Consider the following 14,277-nt stretch of genomic DNA (forward strand, 5'->3'; position numbering starts at 1 on the left):
GTGTGGTTGTTTGTCCTGTGTTGCTCTGTGACATAGAACCATAAGAGAAAAAAATCATTTGATCACATATTTTTTTTAAGTCAGACATTTTACTGATCCTACAAAGAGTCGGGCCTCAAAGCATGAGAGGAGGGTAGATTTAAGTTTGAAAATGTGTATGCCTTTCAAAGTAAAATTTCTATAATCAAGGTTTCCTTTACTCAGAAAACATTTGACATGTGCGTCAGTCCTAAATATTCTTCTGGCCCACATGTAAATCATTACTCTGTACATCATTGTGAAGCCCACACCATTATGCTGTAGAGATGTTGTTGCTCAGAATGGACAGGAAGCTGAACCTTCAAGCATGTGTTCACACTCTGTCCTTCCAGCATCATTCCAGTGTGTTATTTACTTAAACAACATAAAATCCCAATAAAATACACTGACCTTTGTGGGCTTACCGTGTTATGTTAGTGTGTGTATATATTCAAACTGTGTGAATACTTTTCACCATAAAAGTTTCTGAAGCCATCAGTACGTAGCTACTTAGCACAAAAAGTTCCTTTTCTAAATAGTTTTTATTTATTAAAGGTCAAAATACCATAACTACCATCAACATGACAAGTTGATTTGAAAATAATAATCCATTAAGCTTCATCAGCATATCCTCATGCTGATAAGGAGCCCGAAAGGATTAATTTAGATTAAAAGATTTGTGCAAAGTCAAACAAAATTAGTACTGAGAACACATTGTAGCAATACCTCCAAGAAAACAATTTTCCCGTGGTCTTTTCAAATCAGAATATAACCAACTGTGATCAATGCAGTAACGCCAATAAACGGGAATAAGAACTAAACAGCAAATAAACTTCCTAGACTTAATCAGCCAGAGATAAAGTCAGTAGAAAAAGATTCCAAAGTCGCCTTTTCCATTCCATTTGAACTGATTCTCCTGAACAGAAACAAAGATCTGGTGCTCCATCAGATCCTGGACCGCTCGGCTGCAGGACACTTCCTTGCTTCTACTCAACTGACGACCGAACTGCCACTTCCTGCTGATGGCAGCAGCATCGCCGTCGCTGCTGTTGGTCCCCGCCAACTCCAGCTGGGAGGCAGCAGAGTCTGACTTTGCTGCTGGCAGCTCTGGAGGAGCCTCCTGCTCCTGCTGGTCGTCAGCGCTTTGCACCGCTGGGTCTTCTGGGGACAAACAGAAGAACTACAGATGAGCTAACTACTGATTCTACCAAGACAACCATCAGAGCATCAGGCACAATGAGAGCTGCTGACCTTCACCCTCACAGGACTGGACCCTCTGCTCCTCTCCAGTACCCGGTTTAACCAGAATCACACCATAGTCCTCATTGTTGTGAATGACATTGTTTTCCATGGTGATGGATGGCATCCCATCCAGCTCATTGGCAAAGTCCTGCATGTACACACACGCACACACATTATATGGATCATACTTTTGAAAAGAAAAATTTACATTAGAAAGCAGAGATTCAGTGTTACAAAAAGAAAACCTATCAGCCTGACGTAGAATAACAAACGCCTCAGAAATAAGCGATCACGTGAAATAGTGCCACCTTCTGGAAAATGCAGCAATATTACCTGACCTAAAACTGAAATAACTATCTGTTGTACCCAGGACTCAAGAGCACCTTTTGCTATTCATTAATGAGTTAATCCAAAAAATATAAACCTTACATCTGTTAGACATTTAAGGTTAGAAGGATTTTAGCTTTAGCTGCAGATGCATCCTTTGCTACAAATGAAATGTTCAGTAATGAAAATCTGCTGCTACATTTTAGGAGATATGTATTCTTTATTATTTTTTTTATAAAAGATTGTTTAGATGCATATTTTAATGCATTTCTAATACTGCATAAAATACTTAAATGGTTAAACAAAAAATCTGCCGAATGTGCCAATTTCTTTTTCTTATTAATAATCAACCATTATTAATAAGAAATTATTAATAATTTCTTATTAATAATGTGTGTGTGCGTGCTGACACACACGCACGCACACACACACACACACACACACACACACACACACACACACACACACACACACACACACTTTGGTCAACACAAGCTGTAAAAACTATTAACAGCACATTTCAACAGGTTGCAGGATTTTTTTTTTATAATTTTTTTTTTAGGCTGAAAGTCGGCAGGAGTCGTGGCGCCTCACCTTGATCAGGACTCCGTCCTTACAGTGATGGATGCCATTACTGACCAGACTGGAAATGCTGCCAGGATAAATCTCAACACCTGCCCCCTGCACAGACACATGACTGACATCATCAAGATCAGCCAATCATCAAACAGCAAAAGACAGAGTTTGTGACATGGAAGCTTTCTGTTTAACAAGTAGGAGCAGGGGGCCTTCCTGTGTGATTGGTGTGTGCTGTCCGAACCTTGGAGCCATACAGGTCACACATGTTCATGGTGAAGCGGGCAGATGTCTGCACAATCACGCCGGTAGTGTCACACTGCAGCACACAGTTCTCCATGTTCAGAGTGCCCTGACGTACACCTGGTCATCAATCGACAAGGAAGATTCAGCACTTTAAACATCACAGGGGTCCGGGTAAATGACACGTCAGATTACTGCTGATGGAAAATCCATTTTTTTAGTTTTGATGTTTGTTCTGCAGAAAATGATCAATCAGGCTAATTGAAGAACAATGCTGACAGATTACTAAGCATTATTAAAATCCAAATAATAGAAATAGTTTAATGCTTGTAATATGAAAGATATTGCATATTTTTTATTTGCAGTGCTACTATTTACACTGGACGAGTAATCAGCTAATGTTAGGTGGATTAGCTAATATCTATTAGCTGGCAAATTAATCAGGTCATCTGCTGGAGAGGTTCCAAGATTATCTATAATCTTAAACAAACTGGACTGAATGAAGTGGTAGCTTGAATATGACCTACTCACACAGAATGCCTTCAACAGCATCATGCTGGATGAACTTGATGTTGGACACTCTGACATCGGCTCCTGTGGACTCCACAAATGAGTCGCCTTTGTGTTGGTTTTCAATCACAACTTCATCAGGGAATCCAAAGCCTGGTACACAAACCAAGAGATCTGTTAACACCCAGCATTCCTCTGAATGTTCAACATGTCTCAGGAGACTCTGGCAGCGGTCTTCCTGCTGCAAGTTCACACATTTAATGCCAACCAGTGGAACCTCTTCACATTTGGTCACATTCCAACAACACAGTGGAAGCAAACTGAAAGATACAGTTCATTTATGTCCTCTAATCCCTTTACACTGATGCCAATACATAATATCTTGTGAAACCAACAGTCTTCAGAAATCACCTCTAATTTTTAACGGCCACATGTGTGTCTAACAAACCTGTGAGGTTTGATACAGAACATTATTGAACAGACAGCAACATGAGGACCAACAAACACAGCAGCAGGACAGGGAGAATGCTGTGGGTTGGGTTCTAAAACAATATATATGATCCAATATCATATCTGTATCAATCCCAATATTGAAAAATTCTAAATCAGGTAGTGTTGAAAATGTGCCCAATCCATGAGGGCAGATCTATTCGTTCTAACTCTATTCTAAGCTACATCAAGCGTTATTGTTCAGTGTTATATTTAAATTTCCTAACAGCATTTCTCAGAACATCAGTGTTCACATCAACAAGGAGCTGGATCTTCTTAAGGAAACAATCGTCTAAAAAGTGCTTTTCCAACCACACAATGCGTTTTCTTACCTTCAACAGTGATGGAGTCTGGTATGAAAATGGAGCTGCTGACTCTGTAAGTTCCTGGAAGAATGATGACCATGTCACCCTGATGACAGGAATCCACGGCTGACACTGGATCTCTATGGAACTGCAAACATCAAACGGTTCATCCTCCTGAAGCGGATAGACTGCCTTCATGTGTATTTGTGTGCGTGTGTGCACAATGATATTTGTGCTGATATGAGGATATCAGCACAAACTGTTTAGCACAGAGATGGAGGGTTGATGATATGGGCTTTGCTTTGGCCTTTCTATTGGCCATAAACTAATCTGTAAACAAAGCATTCTACATTCAAAAGTGGGCTGATTTGCTCAAAAGCTAAAACGTGGGACCAACTCATCAAAATAATGACCTCAGAGAGGGCTAAAATGATTCATCAGATTAATGATGATGAATCGACCACTGAAATAATCATCTTAAAAAGGACGTTAGCTAAAGAAAGAAGATACTCTGTAATTAAGCCAAATCTTCTTCAAACCTTAAGCCAAAACTCATTAAGTGGAAGTTTTAGCATCTGAAAAAAATCTGTTAAGCATCTTTTGCAATATAATTATTAATCCGTTAATCCAAAAACTCTCACCAGATCAGCCACACTATACTGACGTTCAGTCCAGCAGAAAGGACAGAGCTTTTCTCATGTTGATGTTAGAAGAAAAGCTGTTATTGGATTTTAGGCAATGAAATGTTTCCTGTTTTATTTAAAATTAATTAAATTAGTTATTTAACTGCCATTTTTAAAATTCCTTACATGTAATAAGGAAACTACTGTCTACATGGACCTAAAGACTTGCAGGTAAGTGTTTTCGAGTGACATTTAAGGGTTATTGTATTCCTATTATTGTATAAAATTACTTAAGTGGTTAAATTTAAAAATCTGCGGAATGAGATTTAATTAAATCTGATTAATCATTAAAATCAACTGCTAAAATAATTGTTAGCTGCAGGTCTAATCCCAACCACAGCTAATCTACAGCAGAATGAGTGAAGAAGTTGATTTAAATGGTCCAATCAGAAGTGAGCTGGGTCAACCTTTCTAAACTTCCAGTGTTTCAACCACAGCAGCTGACCCTGCTGTGCTGTCAGCATGTGTGTGCTCTCACCTGGATCTCTGTGTCATCAGAGGAGCTGAGCGGCAGGAGGCGTGCAGTGAGGAGAGACTGCAGCTGGATGGTGTTGCAGCTGGCCGTTACCACGTGAACCACCTTCACACCGGACGCTCTAAGTCCACGACTCTGCACACACTGCCGCCTGGAGCTGCCTTTGTAGGCCAACACATACCTGAACAGGTGCAGAAGGAGGTCAGGGTTTGTTGTGTACGAGTGAGAAAGAGAGACAGCCAGGGACAGTGAGGGACACACCTCAGCAGGGGGTTCTCGATGATCTGCAGTTTGCGTTTAAATGTTTCCAGCTGGTCGTAGAGCTTCAGGCCCTCCACCATGGACACATTGTCTATCTCTGAGTCTGAATCGGCGCTCAGTCCGCCACGCAGCTCTGAAAACTGCTGGAAGCACTGGGAGCAGCTCTGCAGCAGGGACTGGTACTCTGCCACCAGGCCAGCTGGGACTCTGTCTTCCAGGATGTCATAGTAGCTGCAAGAGGACATCAGCATCAACTAGGGCTGGACAACAAATCAATAACAAAATATACAGTATATGTGATCAATATCAATATGTCTGATAGAAGTTTTCATAATTTCACTGAACTCCAATCCAAAACCACACAGCATTCTGAGCAGAAGAAAAGCTAGGAATGACCAGCTAAGCAAAGTTGGTGGCATCAACTTACTAACTCACTCACTCCTTGGTTACCTGGCAACAACCTGTTGATCAACATACATGGTAGCAGTTTCTTGTTTTGCCATGGTGCCTCATAAAACTGAAAACTGTGGCTAAAACAGGAAAGATCACATCACCAGTTTGGGGGTATATTTCAAATATTAAAAAAATAAAACTAATTATCCATGTTGACTTATATGGAATGCTTATATCGGGATATGTTTTTCAGTCAATTGTCCAGTCTGAGCATCAACCTTCACATTCCAGAAGTTCAAGTTCTGCTTACAGTCTGAGACGAGGCTCCACACAACGAACAAAGTAGTCAAAGTCATCGTTCTCATCCTCTTCATCCCACTGCCTCCAGATGTGTTTGTAGAAAAACCTGCAAACATGAGAAGACTCTTAGAATTGTTCTGCAGTACATCAGTCAGGTCCAATTCAGAGCACCCTACCTTAAGTGCTCAAGAGTGAGCGCCGTCTGGTCAAAGTCCCCTGACTCATTGTAGAGCACCTGCAGCTCCAGCAGGGGAACTTTGTGCTGAGTCGCCTCCAGCAGAGAATTAAAAGATTCCTCTGTGATCTCGCAGCTTCTGATTTCATACTGCAGAGGCAGCACCAGCTTCACACACGCCTTGAGGTCGTTCAGGTCCAGATCTCCCACCTGAACTCACCAACAGAATCCCACCAACATGACTGTTAGCAGCTCATTTAGATGGCTCATTTAGCTGTCTAAATGAGCTACTCCTACCTCCACCACCACATCAAAGACATCAGTGCTCCACAGAGCCAACCAGTCACACGGCTCCATCGCCTTGTCCAGGTAGTCTGCTGTGAATGCCTTCACCTCTGAGGGTTTACAGTCTCCTGCACACCAACAAACATGTGGCATTAAATAACTAAGAAACATGGCGACTAGACTGTGGTGGTGTCAGAGTTACCCAGCATGTAGTCCTGATATGCCTTAAACCTCTCGTAGAACAGCAGGCTGCCGGTCTGGAAGGTGTCGGGCAGACTGGAGCTTCCACCTCTGTGTTGCTCACATCTCTGCAGCCGAGTCCCCGATTTCTCACTGCTGAAATGATCTGTGCCACTGTCCTCTCCACTGTCCTCATTTAGACTCAGGGCTGTGGAGGGCGAATCACATTCATTTCATTTTCATTTAATTCATTTGTTTATTTATAACTTAAAATGAGCATGTCACATGAAAACAGAATGAAGAGTATTTTGAAGAAAAATACTCTTCATTCCCTTCTCTCAAAAGTCAATTCACATAAGCAACTTAACATCAATCAACCATCCATATACATCTTTAATCTTTATGATCATCACTATGCTACCACAAAACATTGAGATAAGATTCTAAGTTCATGTTTCACACTCATATCAATATGACTTAAATAATTTAGACTTTGCAATTTGCTGGCTTGAAATTGACCTCTACTCTTTCCAGCACTGCCCTTCAGCTCATCATTGCAACAATGCTCCTCAAATGAGATGATTACAGGTGTTCTTAGGAAGCTTTGTAGCCAATATAATGAGCTCAGAAGATGTGCAGTTCCACCATGTGTTTGCTAATTGCTGCTGCTGCTAGTCTGGAGGAGCACCCCCCACCCCTCACAGAGGGGGTCGGAAACTGGGATTGGAGACTGCAGCTCCATGAAGGAGCTTTGTGGAAACAGGTGGTGCCTGTTTCCACAAATGGCTATCAGGGGAAATTAGCGGATTTCTCAAACATGCATGAAAGAATCAAAGTGGCAATCCAAGTTTGTTTTTGATGAGGGAATAACATTCTAAAAAGCTCAAATATAGTCACTTTTACCCTACAGTGTTAGAGGAGAGGACAGTTGAACTGTTTGTCATCGTGGACATTGCTAGGCACCTCTATACACCGTCACACTGGATTTGCTCCTCCCCAAATCCAGAACAAACAGACTCAGAAACTGCTTAGTCCTAAATGGCATGATGGTGGGGCCTGGGGGGTGCAGGGGGGCATAAGATGTACAAGAGGACAAAAACAACCTGACAGTCAACATTACTGAATGTGGAATAGATCACATGACGTGCAATAACCCATGTAATGTGCAAATCCTACTGCTAGATTTCATATTTTCCTTTTGTTTTATTTATCTTCCTTTTCTATATTTTTATTGTACTTTTTCCTTTTCATATATTACTTCTCAAAGCTGTCAACACTATGAGTCGCTCAGGTTTTACTATTAATCCGATTTCCGCCGATGGATCTTAAATGTGTGAAAATAATTCCTCTGCTCTCTGTGACAACCCACTTTAAACATTGGCCATTCAAGATAAGCTAATGCTTTTTCTTAAAACAGTGGACACAGCTGTTTTCTGATTCATATTGGAGGCAGATTCAGAGTTTATAACATAAAGCACCAGGGCCACAGGGAACAGTACAGTTTGTCCTTGTGACAGAGGCATTTTGAGTGTCAGTATAATGCCAAGTAAATCAGGTAAAGTCTCAAAGATACAAACATAAAAACACACAAAGACTAATTTAACCGTCAAGACACGATAAGTTACGTTGACTCAGTTATGATGCCAGGTAACATGACCCAATCTATCTAGCTGCTATTAGCTTAGCACTACTCGCCTTTAGTCATTTATACAGCAGAGGATTGTACCTAAGTGAATTTAACCACTTTATTGTCTGAAAAAAACAGTGAAAGCTTTCCACAGACCTTGGGTTATATCCAACTGGCTGTGCCCCGCTCCAGGAAGACTTTCCTCTGTTTCTTCAGCTTTAACGGCAGAGTGCAAATCAACCACCACCATGTCCGACATGTCACTGACTATACACGCCGTTTCCTGGTTTTCCTGCTCCATGGATGCGCTAAAAACCCGTCTAATGCAGTTCTTAAAGGTGTTCAAGTATTTCCTGATTTACAAACACGAAACTACCAGTAGCATCCACCCTGCTGCTTTCAAAATATCCCGGTCAGAGTTCTCTCTGCCAATCCGGAACCCGAGCCAATCGTAACTCATAACACCGAGCATGCGCACAATGCACATATGCATACACATTTCTTCTCCATTTTAAAAACGTAGAACATACACACAAAAAGAAAAATATATATGTTTTTTTTGTTATACCAAGAAAAACATAATACTATTAAAATATTTTATAACAACAAAAATACACCCGGAAGTTAATCTCCGGTGTCAAAAGTTTGAAGTCACGTGCTTCTGGTGGATCTATTTTTCTTCCTGGTTTGATGTAGCGCACTGACTGTGAATGTTAGCCTCTTTGGCTACTGATCCTACAGCCAGCAGTCAGGTAAAATGTTGCAAAATAATTTTATTGTCATGTAAGAATCAAGGTTTGCATTCTGTGGGTCCAAATGGTGGGAATAAATTGCTAAATGTGTTAGCATTAATATGCTAGCTGTTCTCCCCGCACCATGTACTGAATTGAAGCTGTAACTGTATTATACACAGCGGTTGTTTATTTTGGTCCAGGATGCGGTCGCTGCTTAAACTGTGATTATTAAACAGTGTAGCAATGATATGTATCGCGCCAATTCTATATTGACTGTATGGAAAATTCTGACATTTCAGAGTTGAGAAAAAAAACATAGCCTGTAGGTTCTGCTAATTTATCTTTTTGCCTCTTAGCGTTTCAATTATATAAAAATATGTTAGAACTAAACTGCTTTTAAGAACAACTAATTTGTGGACAAATAAGAAAAATCTATATTTAAAATTTTATTTAACGTTTTGAAACTATGTTAGAGAGATTAGAAATTAATATTTGTTCTATGTTTGGTGTTCAATGTTTGGCCCATAATAGTTTGGTGTTGACATAAAATGGACCACTGTTGGAAAATGTACAGTACATGTTTTTATTTCTGTTTTTATTTATCAGCTGTTTTAACTCTCTCTCCTGTCCCCATCAGGTTTCTTGTTCAGTCGGGTCTCAGTGATGTTATGAAGATGTCTGATCACAGAAACATCAGAGACCACGAGGATGATGATGATGTGTTAGAGCTCTCAGCCAGCGATGAATCTGAGCCTGAAGAAGCACCAAGAGAGGCTCCGTTTGACCCAGAGCTGGATCACAGCGATGAAGACGGGGAGGTGATGACCTCTGCTTCACCTTCTGCTCCCGCAGCGCAGAGTTCTTTCAGCCTGAGCGGAGCGAGTTCAGGCTTCTCATTCCGCAGCCGCAGCATCTTTGACTGCCTGGACAGTGTAGAGAAGCGCTCTGTCACCCCGCGGAACAAAGGGAACTCAGCAGAAAGCAGGAAGACGAGCCATCCTCCTTCCACTTCTCCCATACCACAGAAGAAGAGAGGCGTCCCAGACTATCTGGTGCACCCCGAGCGTTGGACACGCTACAGCCTGGAGGATGTGGCTGAGAGCAGTGATCAAGATAACAGGAGAGCAGCTCATCAGTTCCTGTCTGGTCTGCATCAGGAGACAAAAAGTGATCCTCGGTGTGACGTCCAGGAGAGGATGATGTTCTCAAGACCAAAGCGGCTCTCGAAAGAGCAGGTGGCTGTGCATTTGCCACCTGATCTGCAGGGAAAGGAGAAGGAGTTACAGCTGAGTCACCTGGCTGAGGAAGATGAGGATAATGAAGGCAGAGAAAAAGCGGAGGTTGGAGATATGGCAGAAAAATCAAAACAAGGAAAGAAAAATAAAGAGAAAAGCATGGGTGAACCTGTGGCTCTGGAAGAGAAGTTAGGCGAGTCTAAAGTTAACTTCACCTCCTTTAGGAAGACCACGGCAAAGAACTACAGAAGAAATTCTGGAGAAAAAGAGGACTGACCCCTGAATGGATGCAATACTAAAGGCTTTCTGACCTGTCAGACAGCAGTACTCCCTCTGCACAGAACTTCCATTTCATCCATTCATTTCTTGGGTGGAACATGCATGATGGATTCATGAGAGGATTTTACATTATTTAGAGGAAAACTAAGAATCCTCATTTCTTGTTTTTACAAATGAAGTAAAGCGTTAAGAAACTTCATTGTTTTAAGCATCTGTAATTGGTGTAGATTAATTCCAACCAGATTTGACCTGTCCTAGTCCTAGTACTTAGAAAAAAGATTTAAAATGTTTTTTTTTTTCAAAGTAGAATAAAAGTTTCATACACCTCAAGTTGTGTTTTAAGAAGAAAATCTGTTTAGTGTACAACAACTCAGTTCAAGTTTGAGAATAAAAAAATGTAAGTATCTAAAATAGAGCCCAGATTTAGTAGAATGGTGTTTTAGCACTACAGTTAAGATCACATAGAATGTAAGGTATCAGGTATCAACACCAGAACTGCTGCCAGACGTAGTTTACAGTCATGTTGCCTCACAGGTTTTAAAAATCATTCACATCTCCTGTCAGCATATGAGCTTTCCCCCCACAGATTGCCCAGAATGCTTCCAGTGAAAATGTTTGAGAGGCTTCTTCAATGCTCAGTTAACTGAGAGTTATCAGCTTATCATCAGTGTAACTAGGCAACTCAAGAACTACTTCATTTTATACTCTAAATTAAGACTTAGAGTCTTAAGTCTTAATTTTACAAGATGAAGTTGCGCTAACAGTCCTTCTTAGACAGGGTACCTCTATATTACATTGTCATAAGTGAGTTCTCTGATTCTTTCTTCAGCAATAGTGGGAAAACAAGTTTGGTTATTACTGTTGTTACAAGGCATTTGTTAAATGAACTCCCTCTCATGGATGGGCAGATTCCTCACACCTAGGGTGAGCTGCTCTCAACACCTGCCTTTTAAATGTCCACCTGATACTCCACTAAAACCGCTTCCAGAGATAGAAATGTGAGTGGAAAGACAGACATACTTGGCTGTGCAGCATCAGTGAGGATGAATACAAGATTAATTTTAAAATGGATCAGGAGACAAACATGCAGAAGATGGAAGCATCAGTGTCATAGTTCTTCATCCCTCAGTCATCCACTGAGGCTGATATGATGAAACGTGTTATGATCGAGTCAGTTTTTTATTACTGACATTTAATTCAGTAAATACATCACTAGGTGAAACACATTATATAGATCAATTATACACAGACTGTTTTCCAGCATTTATTTCTGTTGATGTTTTATTTTACTTATGGCTAATAATAAAAACACATTTAAAAATTAGACCAAAAACATTTTATTACAGAAGTGTGGGCTTAATTAAAAATATGTTTAATACCTGTTGTTCTTTTTAAAAGGTACTTTTACTCAAACAAGATGAATTGAAATTAACATTTTTTAATTTAATGAATATGACAGGTACTTTAAAAAAAGAAGTGATGCACATGTCTAACTTGGTTGTTGCAGGCCCAACCAACTGAACAAATATAGCCTGACAGCCTGATATTTCTATTTAAATATCCTTTTTTATTTAAATGTTATGTAATGTTATATTTTTTTTTTCAATTAAGGGTTTTTGTTATGTATGAGTTATAATCATCAAAATGACAAGAAAGAAAGCCTTGAAACATTTTAATGTTTGAATAATGGAACACTTTCTGAAATTAGTGACTAAATTACTAAAACAAACAAAAAAACAATATATTCTAATTTCTAGAGATACATTTGTATGTCAAGACTGTTTCAAATTCAGCACTGAGATGGAGTGATACCAAGAATGAGGTTCTAGATCAATCACTGCTGATTCTATAGTAAAGTCTCAGTGCTTCATAAGAGTCTAAAAGGTGACCGGACGGTACAAGCGAAGCCATTTTTTTTTCATAAACTTTAAATATTCAATGCCAGATCTTTTAGAATGGGTTTGATCTTGTAATTATTGATCAGTTTACATTAGGTTTCTTCAAAAGTGGTTTGATCACTGCAGTTTTCAGGGCAGCTGGAAAAAAAATCCACAAAGGAGGGTAAATATTTACTATCTGGGCAAAGTTGAGAAAAATAGTGTGTAAGAAACTTATTGTGGTAATTTAGTTTTATTCTGTTACAAAGAATCTCCTATAGAAGGGGAACTTTGTTCAAATTTTCCTTACTTGTGTGTTTAATGCCCCTGTTCATTTTTTAATATCTATGAGAAAAGTTAATATTTCCATGTAAAAATCCAGACAAAGGTTTCAATAATAAAGTACATCATCTATATGCTGAAGAAGAATTAAGTGTCAGAATAACAGCTGTGTTCCACAATGTATCTGTTTCTGTCTAATGTTTGCATATGACTGGGATTCATATCACTTCCCTTTTCCTTATTTGTTGAGTTTATTACAAAAGCTGTAAAAGGGAGGGATATTCTGCTCTTGACAGTCCAGGATCTGCCTCAGTGTAAACATTTGCTGAAAGAGCTTTTAAAGTGACATATTTGTTTTATACTGTAACTATTTATAAAACTATAGTAGTCTGCATAAAGACATGTAGCCTGCTTTGTTGTGATAAAGAAGCCAAGCTTATTTACACATTGCAGTGCTCTGGCTTTCTGGCTTTTTATTTAATGTATAGTTCCTTTTAAATCTTTTCCTTGTAATTTTTCTGGTTATTGAAAATGACCAATTTGGGTAGTTATTAATTATGCTATGATTAAAAAACCCCCTCCAAGTTAGACTTCACCGGTAACTGATGGGCCAGCACTGGTAAATTATGAGGAGACTGCTCACTTGAGTTAGCTTTGAACATGCTGGTTTTTAGCATGCAGGGGATGATCACCCACTGGATTACCTACTTTCCCTGCTGTTCATTACCATGGATAAGAGCGTTAGCATTGAAGAGACTTTCAATGCATGTGTTGCCTTGATAGAATTTATTGTAATACAACCTCACATCAGGCATTAACATATGTACACAAGTTAAAGTTCTCTGACTCTGAGAAAACATTTTGTTGGAAGTATAATTAATGTTAAATAAGAATTTCACAAATTATAAACTGGATTTCAAGTATTCAGCTTTTAGTGTGGAATAATCTAGTTTGTAGAGTATAAGTATTGACGTTTTTAGGCTAGAACAGAATAAACCCCGTTAGCAATTTCCTGAACCCTCACATCTTAACTGGATTGAGATCTGCACTCTGATTTTCATGTCTAATAGGTTTGTGACTAACCTGAAGATGTGCTTTGGGTCATAAACTTGCTAAAAAAAACAACCAAACAAAACAACAACAAAAAAAACAGGTAAAGTGAGACTTGCAGCAGACTATAAAATTCTTTAAAATTCCAACACACGACCCATTTTTATAAACCCATGAACACAAATGAGGTTCCCAGTTCCAGAAGCAGCAAAACAGTCACACAACATGATTGTCCCACCACAAGGTTTTCTGTGTTTAACTAGTTTTAGAGGTGAAGGTTGCTCCCTCGCCCTGCTACAGACTGGCGACCTGTCCAGGGTGTACCCCGCCTCTCACCCGGAACATGAGCTGGAGATGGGCACCAGCAACCCTCCCGACCCCACTGAGGGACAAGAAAATGGATGGATGGATGGATTGCTCCCTCCCTCTTTGTGCTCAAAGAGCTTGATACTAGTCTCATCAGACCAAAGAACAGTTTTCCAGAACACATCGCCATGTTTCAAATGTTTATGGACAAACTTTAGTCAAGCACTGATGAGCTGTTGTTTCAGCAATGGAGTTTTTCTTGGATGATAACCTTCAAGTCCTCCATGATGAAGAGCTCTCACAATGTCTTCCTTGTCATATCAAATCCACAAGAGGCCAGCTGAACAGCAATCATCTTGGCAATGACTCAGGGATCTTGTTGATATCTCTAATTACTTTTCCCTCCAAAGTTTTTGAAATCTTGA

At 39.8% G+C, this 14,277-nt stretch overlaps 2 protein-coding genes across 2 annotated transcripts; one reads left to right on the top strand and one right to left on the bottom strand.

The window, feature by feature from the left end:
• Window positions 1-541: 541 nt before the first annotated feature.
• On the bottom strand, window positions 542-8,538 carry shcbp1 (SHC SH2-domain binding protein 1). The gene is made up of 13 exons (XM_008404938.2): window positions 8,246-8,538; window positions 6,485-6,670; window positions 6,295-6,410; window positions 5,999-6,207; window positions 5,833-5,928; window positions 5,130-5,360; window positions 4,872-5,049; window positions 3,738-3,858; window positions 2,938-3,069; window positions 2,408-2,526; window positions 2,182-2,268; window positions 1,270-1,408; window positions 542-1,179 (listed from the first exon to the last, which is right to left on the bottom strand). The coding sequence occupies exons 1-13, from the start codon at window positions 8,388-8,390 to the stop codon at window positions 881-883; spliced, it is 2,058 nt and encodes a 685-aa protein (XP_008403160.1). The 5' UTR covers window positions 8,391-8,538; the 3' UTR covers window positions 542-880.
• A 149-nt stretch (window positions 8,539-8,687) lies between these two features.
• Window positions 8,688-10,667, top strand: tssc4 (tumor suppressing subtransferable candidate 4). Its single transcript, XM_008404937.2, has 2 exons — window positions 8,688-8,841; window positions 9,461-10,667. Exon 2 carries the CDS (start codon window positions 9,492-9,494, stop codon window positions 10,332-10,334), a length of 843 nt encoding a protein of 280 aa, XP_008403159.1. The 5' UTR covers window positions 8,688-8,841; window positions 9,461-9,491; the 3' UTR covers window positions 10,335-10,667.
• The last annotated feature ends 3,610 nt before the right edge of the window (window positions 10,668-14,277 follow it).

This window comes from Poecilia reticulata, chromosome 3 (assembly GCF_904066995.2).
Source record: "Poecilia reticulata chromosome 3, P_reticulata-male-v2, whole genome shotgun sequence".
In the NCBI taxonomy this organism is placed as follows: domain Eukaryota; kingdom Metazoa; phylum Chordata; class Actinopteri; order Cyprinodontiformes; family Poeciliidae; genus Poecilia; species Poecilia reticulata.

Excerpts from the sequence above, each read along its gene's own strand:
- shcbp1 (XM_008404938.2), bottom strand. The coding sequence starts at position 8,390 with ATGGAGCAGGAAAACCAGGAAACGGCGTGTATAGTCAGTGACATGTCG. Across the intron at positions 2,269-2,407 it reads GTGACCTGTATGGCTCCAAG|GGGGCAGGTGTTGAGATTTA; the intron begins GTTCGGACAGCA and ends GTGTCTGTGCAG. Across the intron at positions 1,409-2,181 it reads AGGACGGAGTCCTGATCAAG|GACTTTGCCAATGAGCTGGA; the intron begins GTGAGGCGCCAC and ends GTGTACATGCAG.
- tssc4 (XM_008404937.2), top strand. The coding sequence starts at position 9,492 with ATGAAGATGTCTGATCACAGAAACATCAGAGACCACGAGGATGATGAT.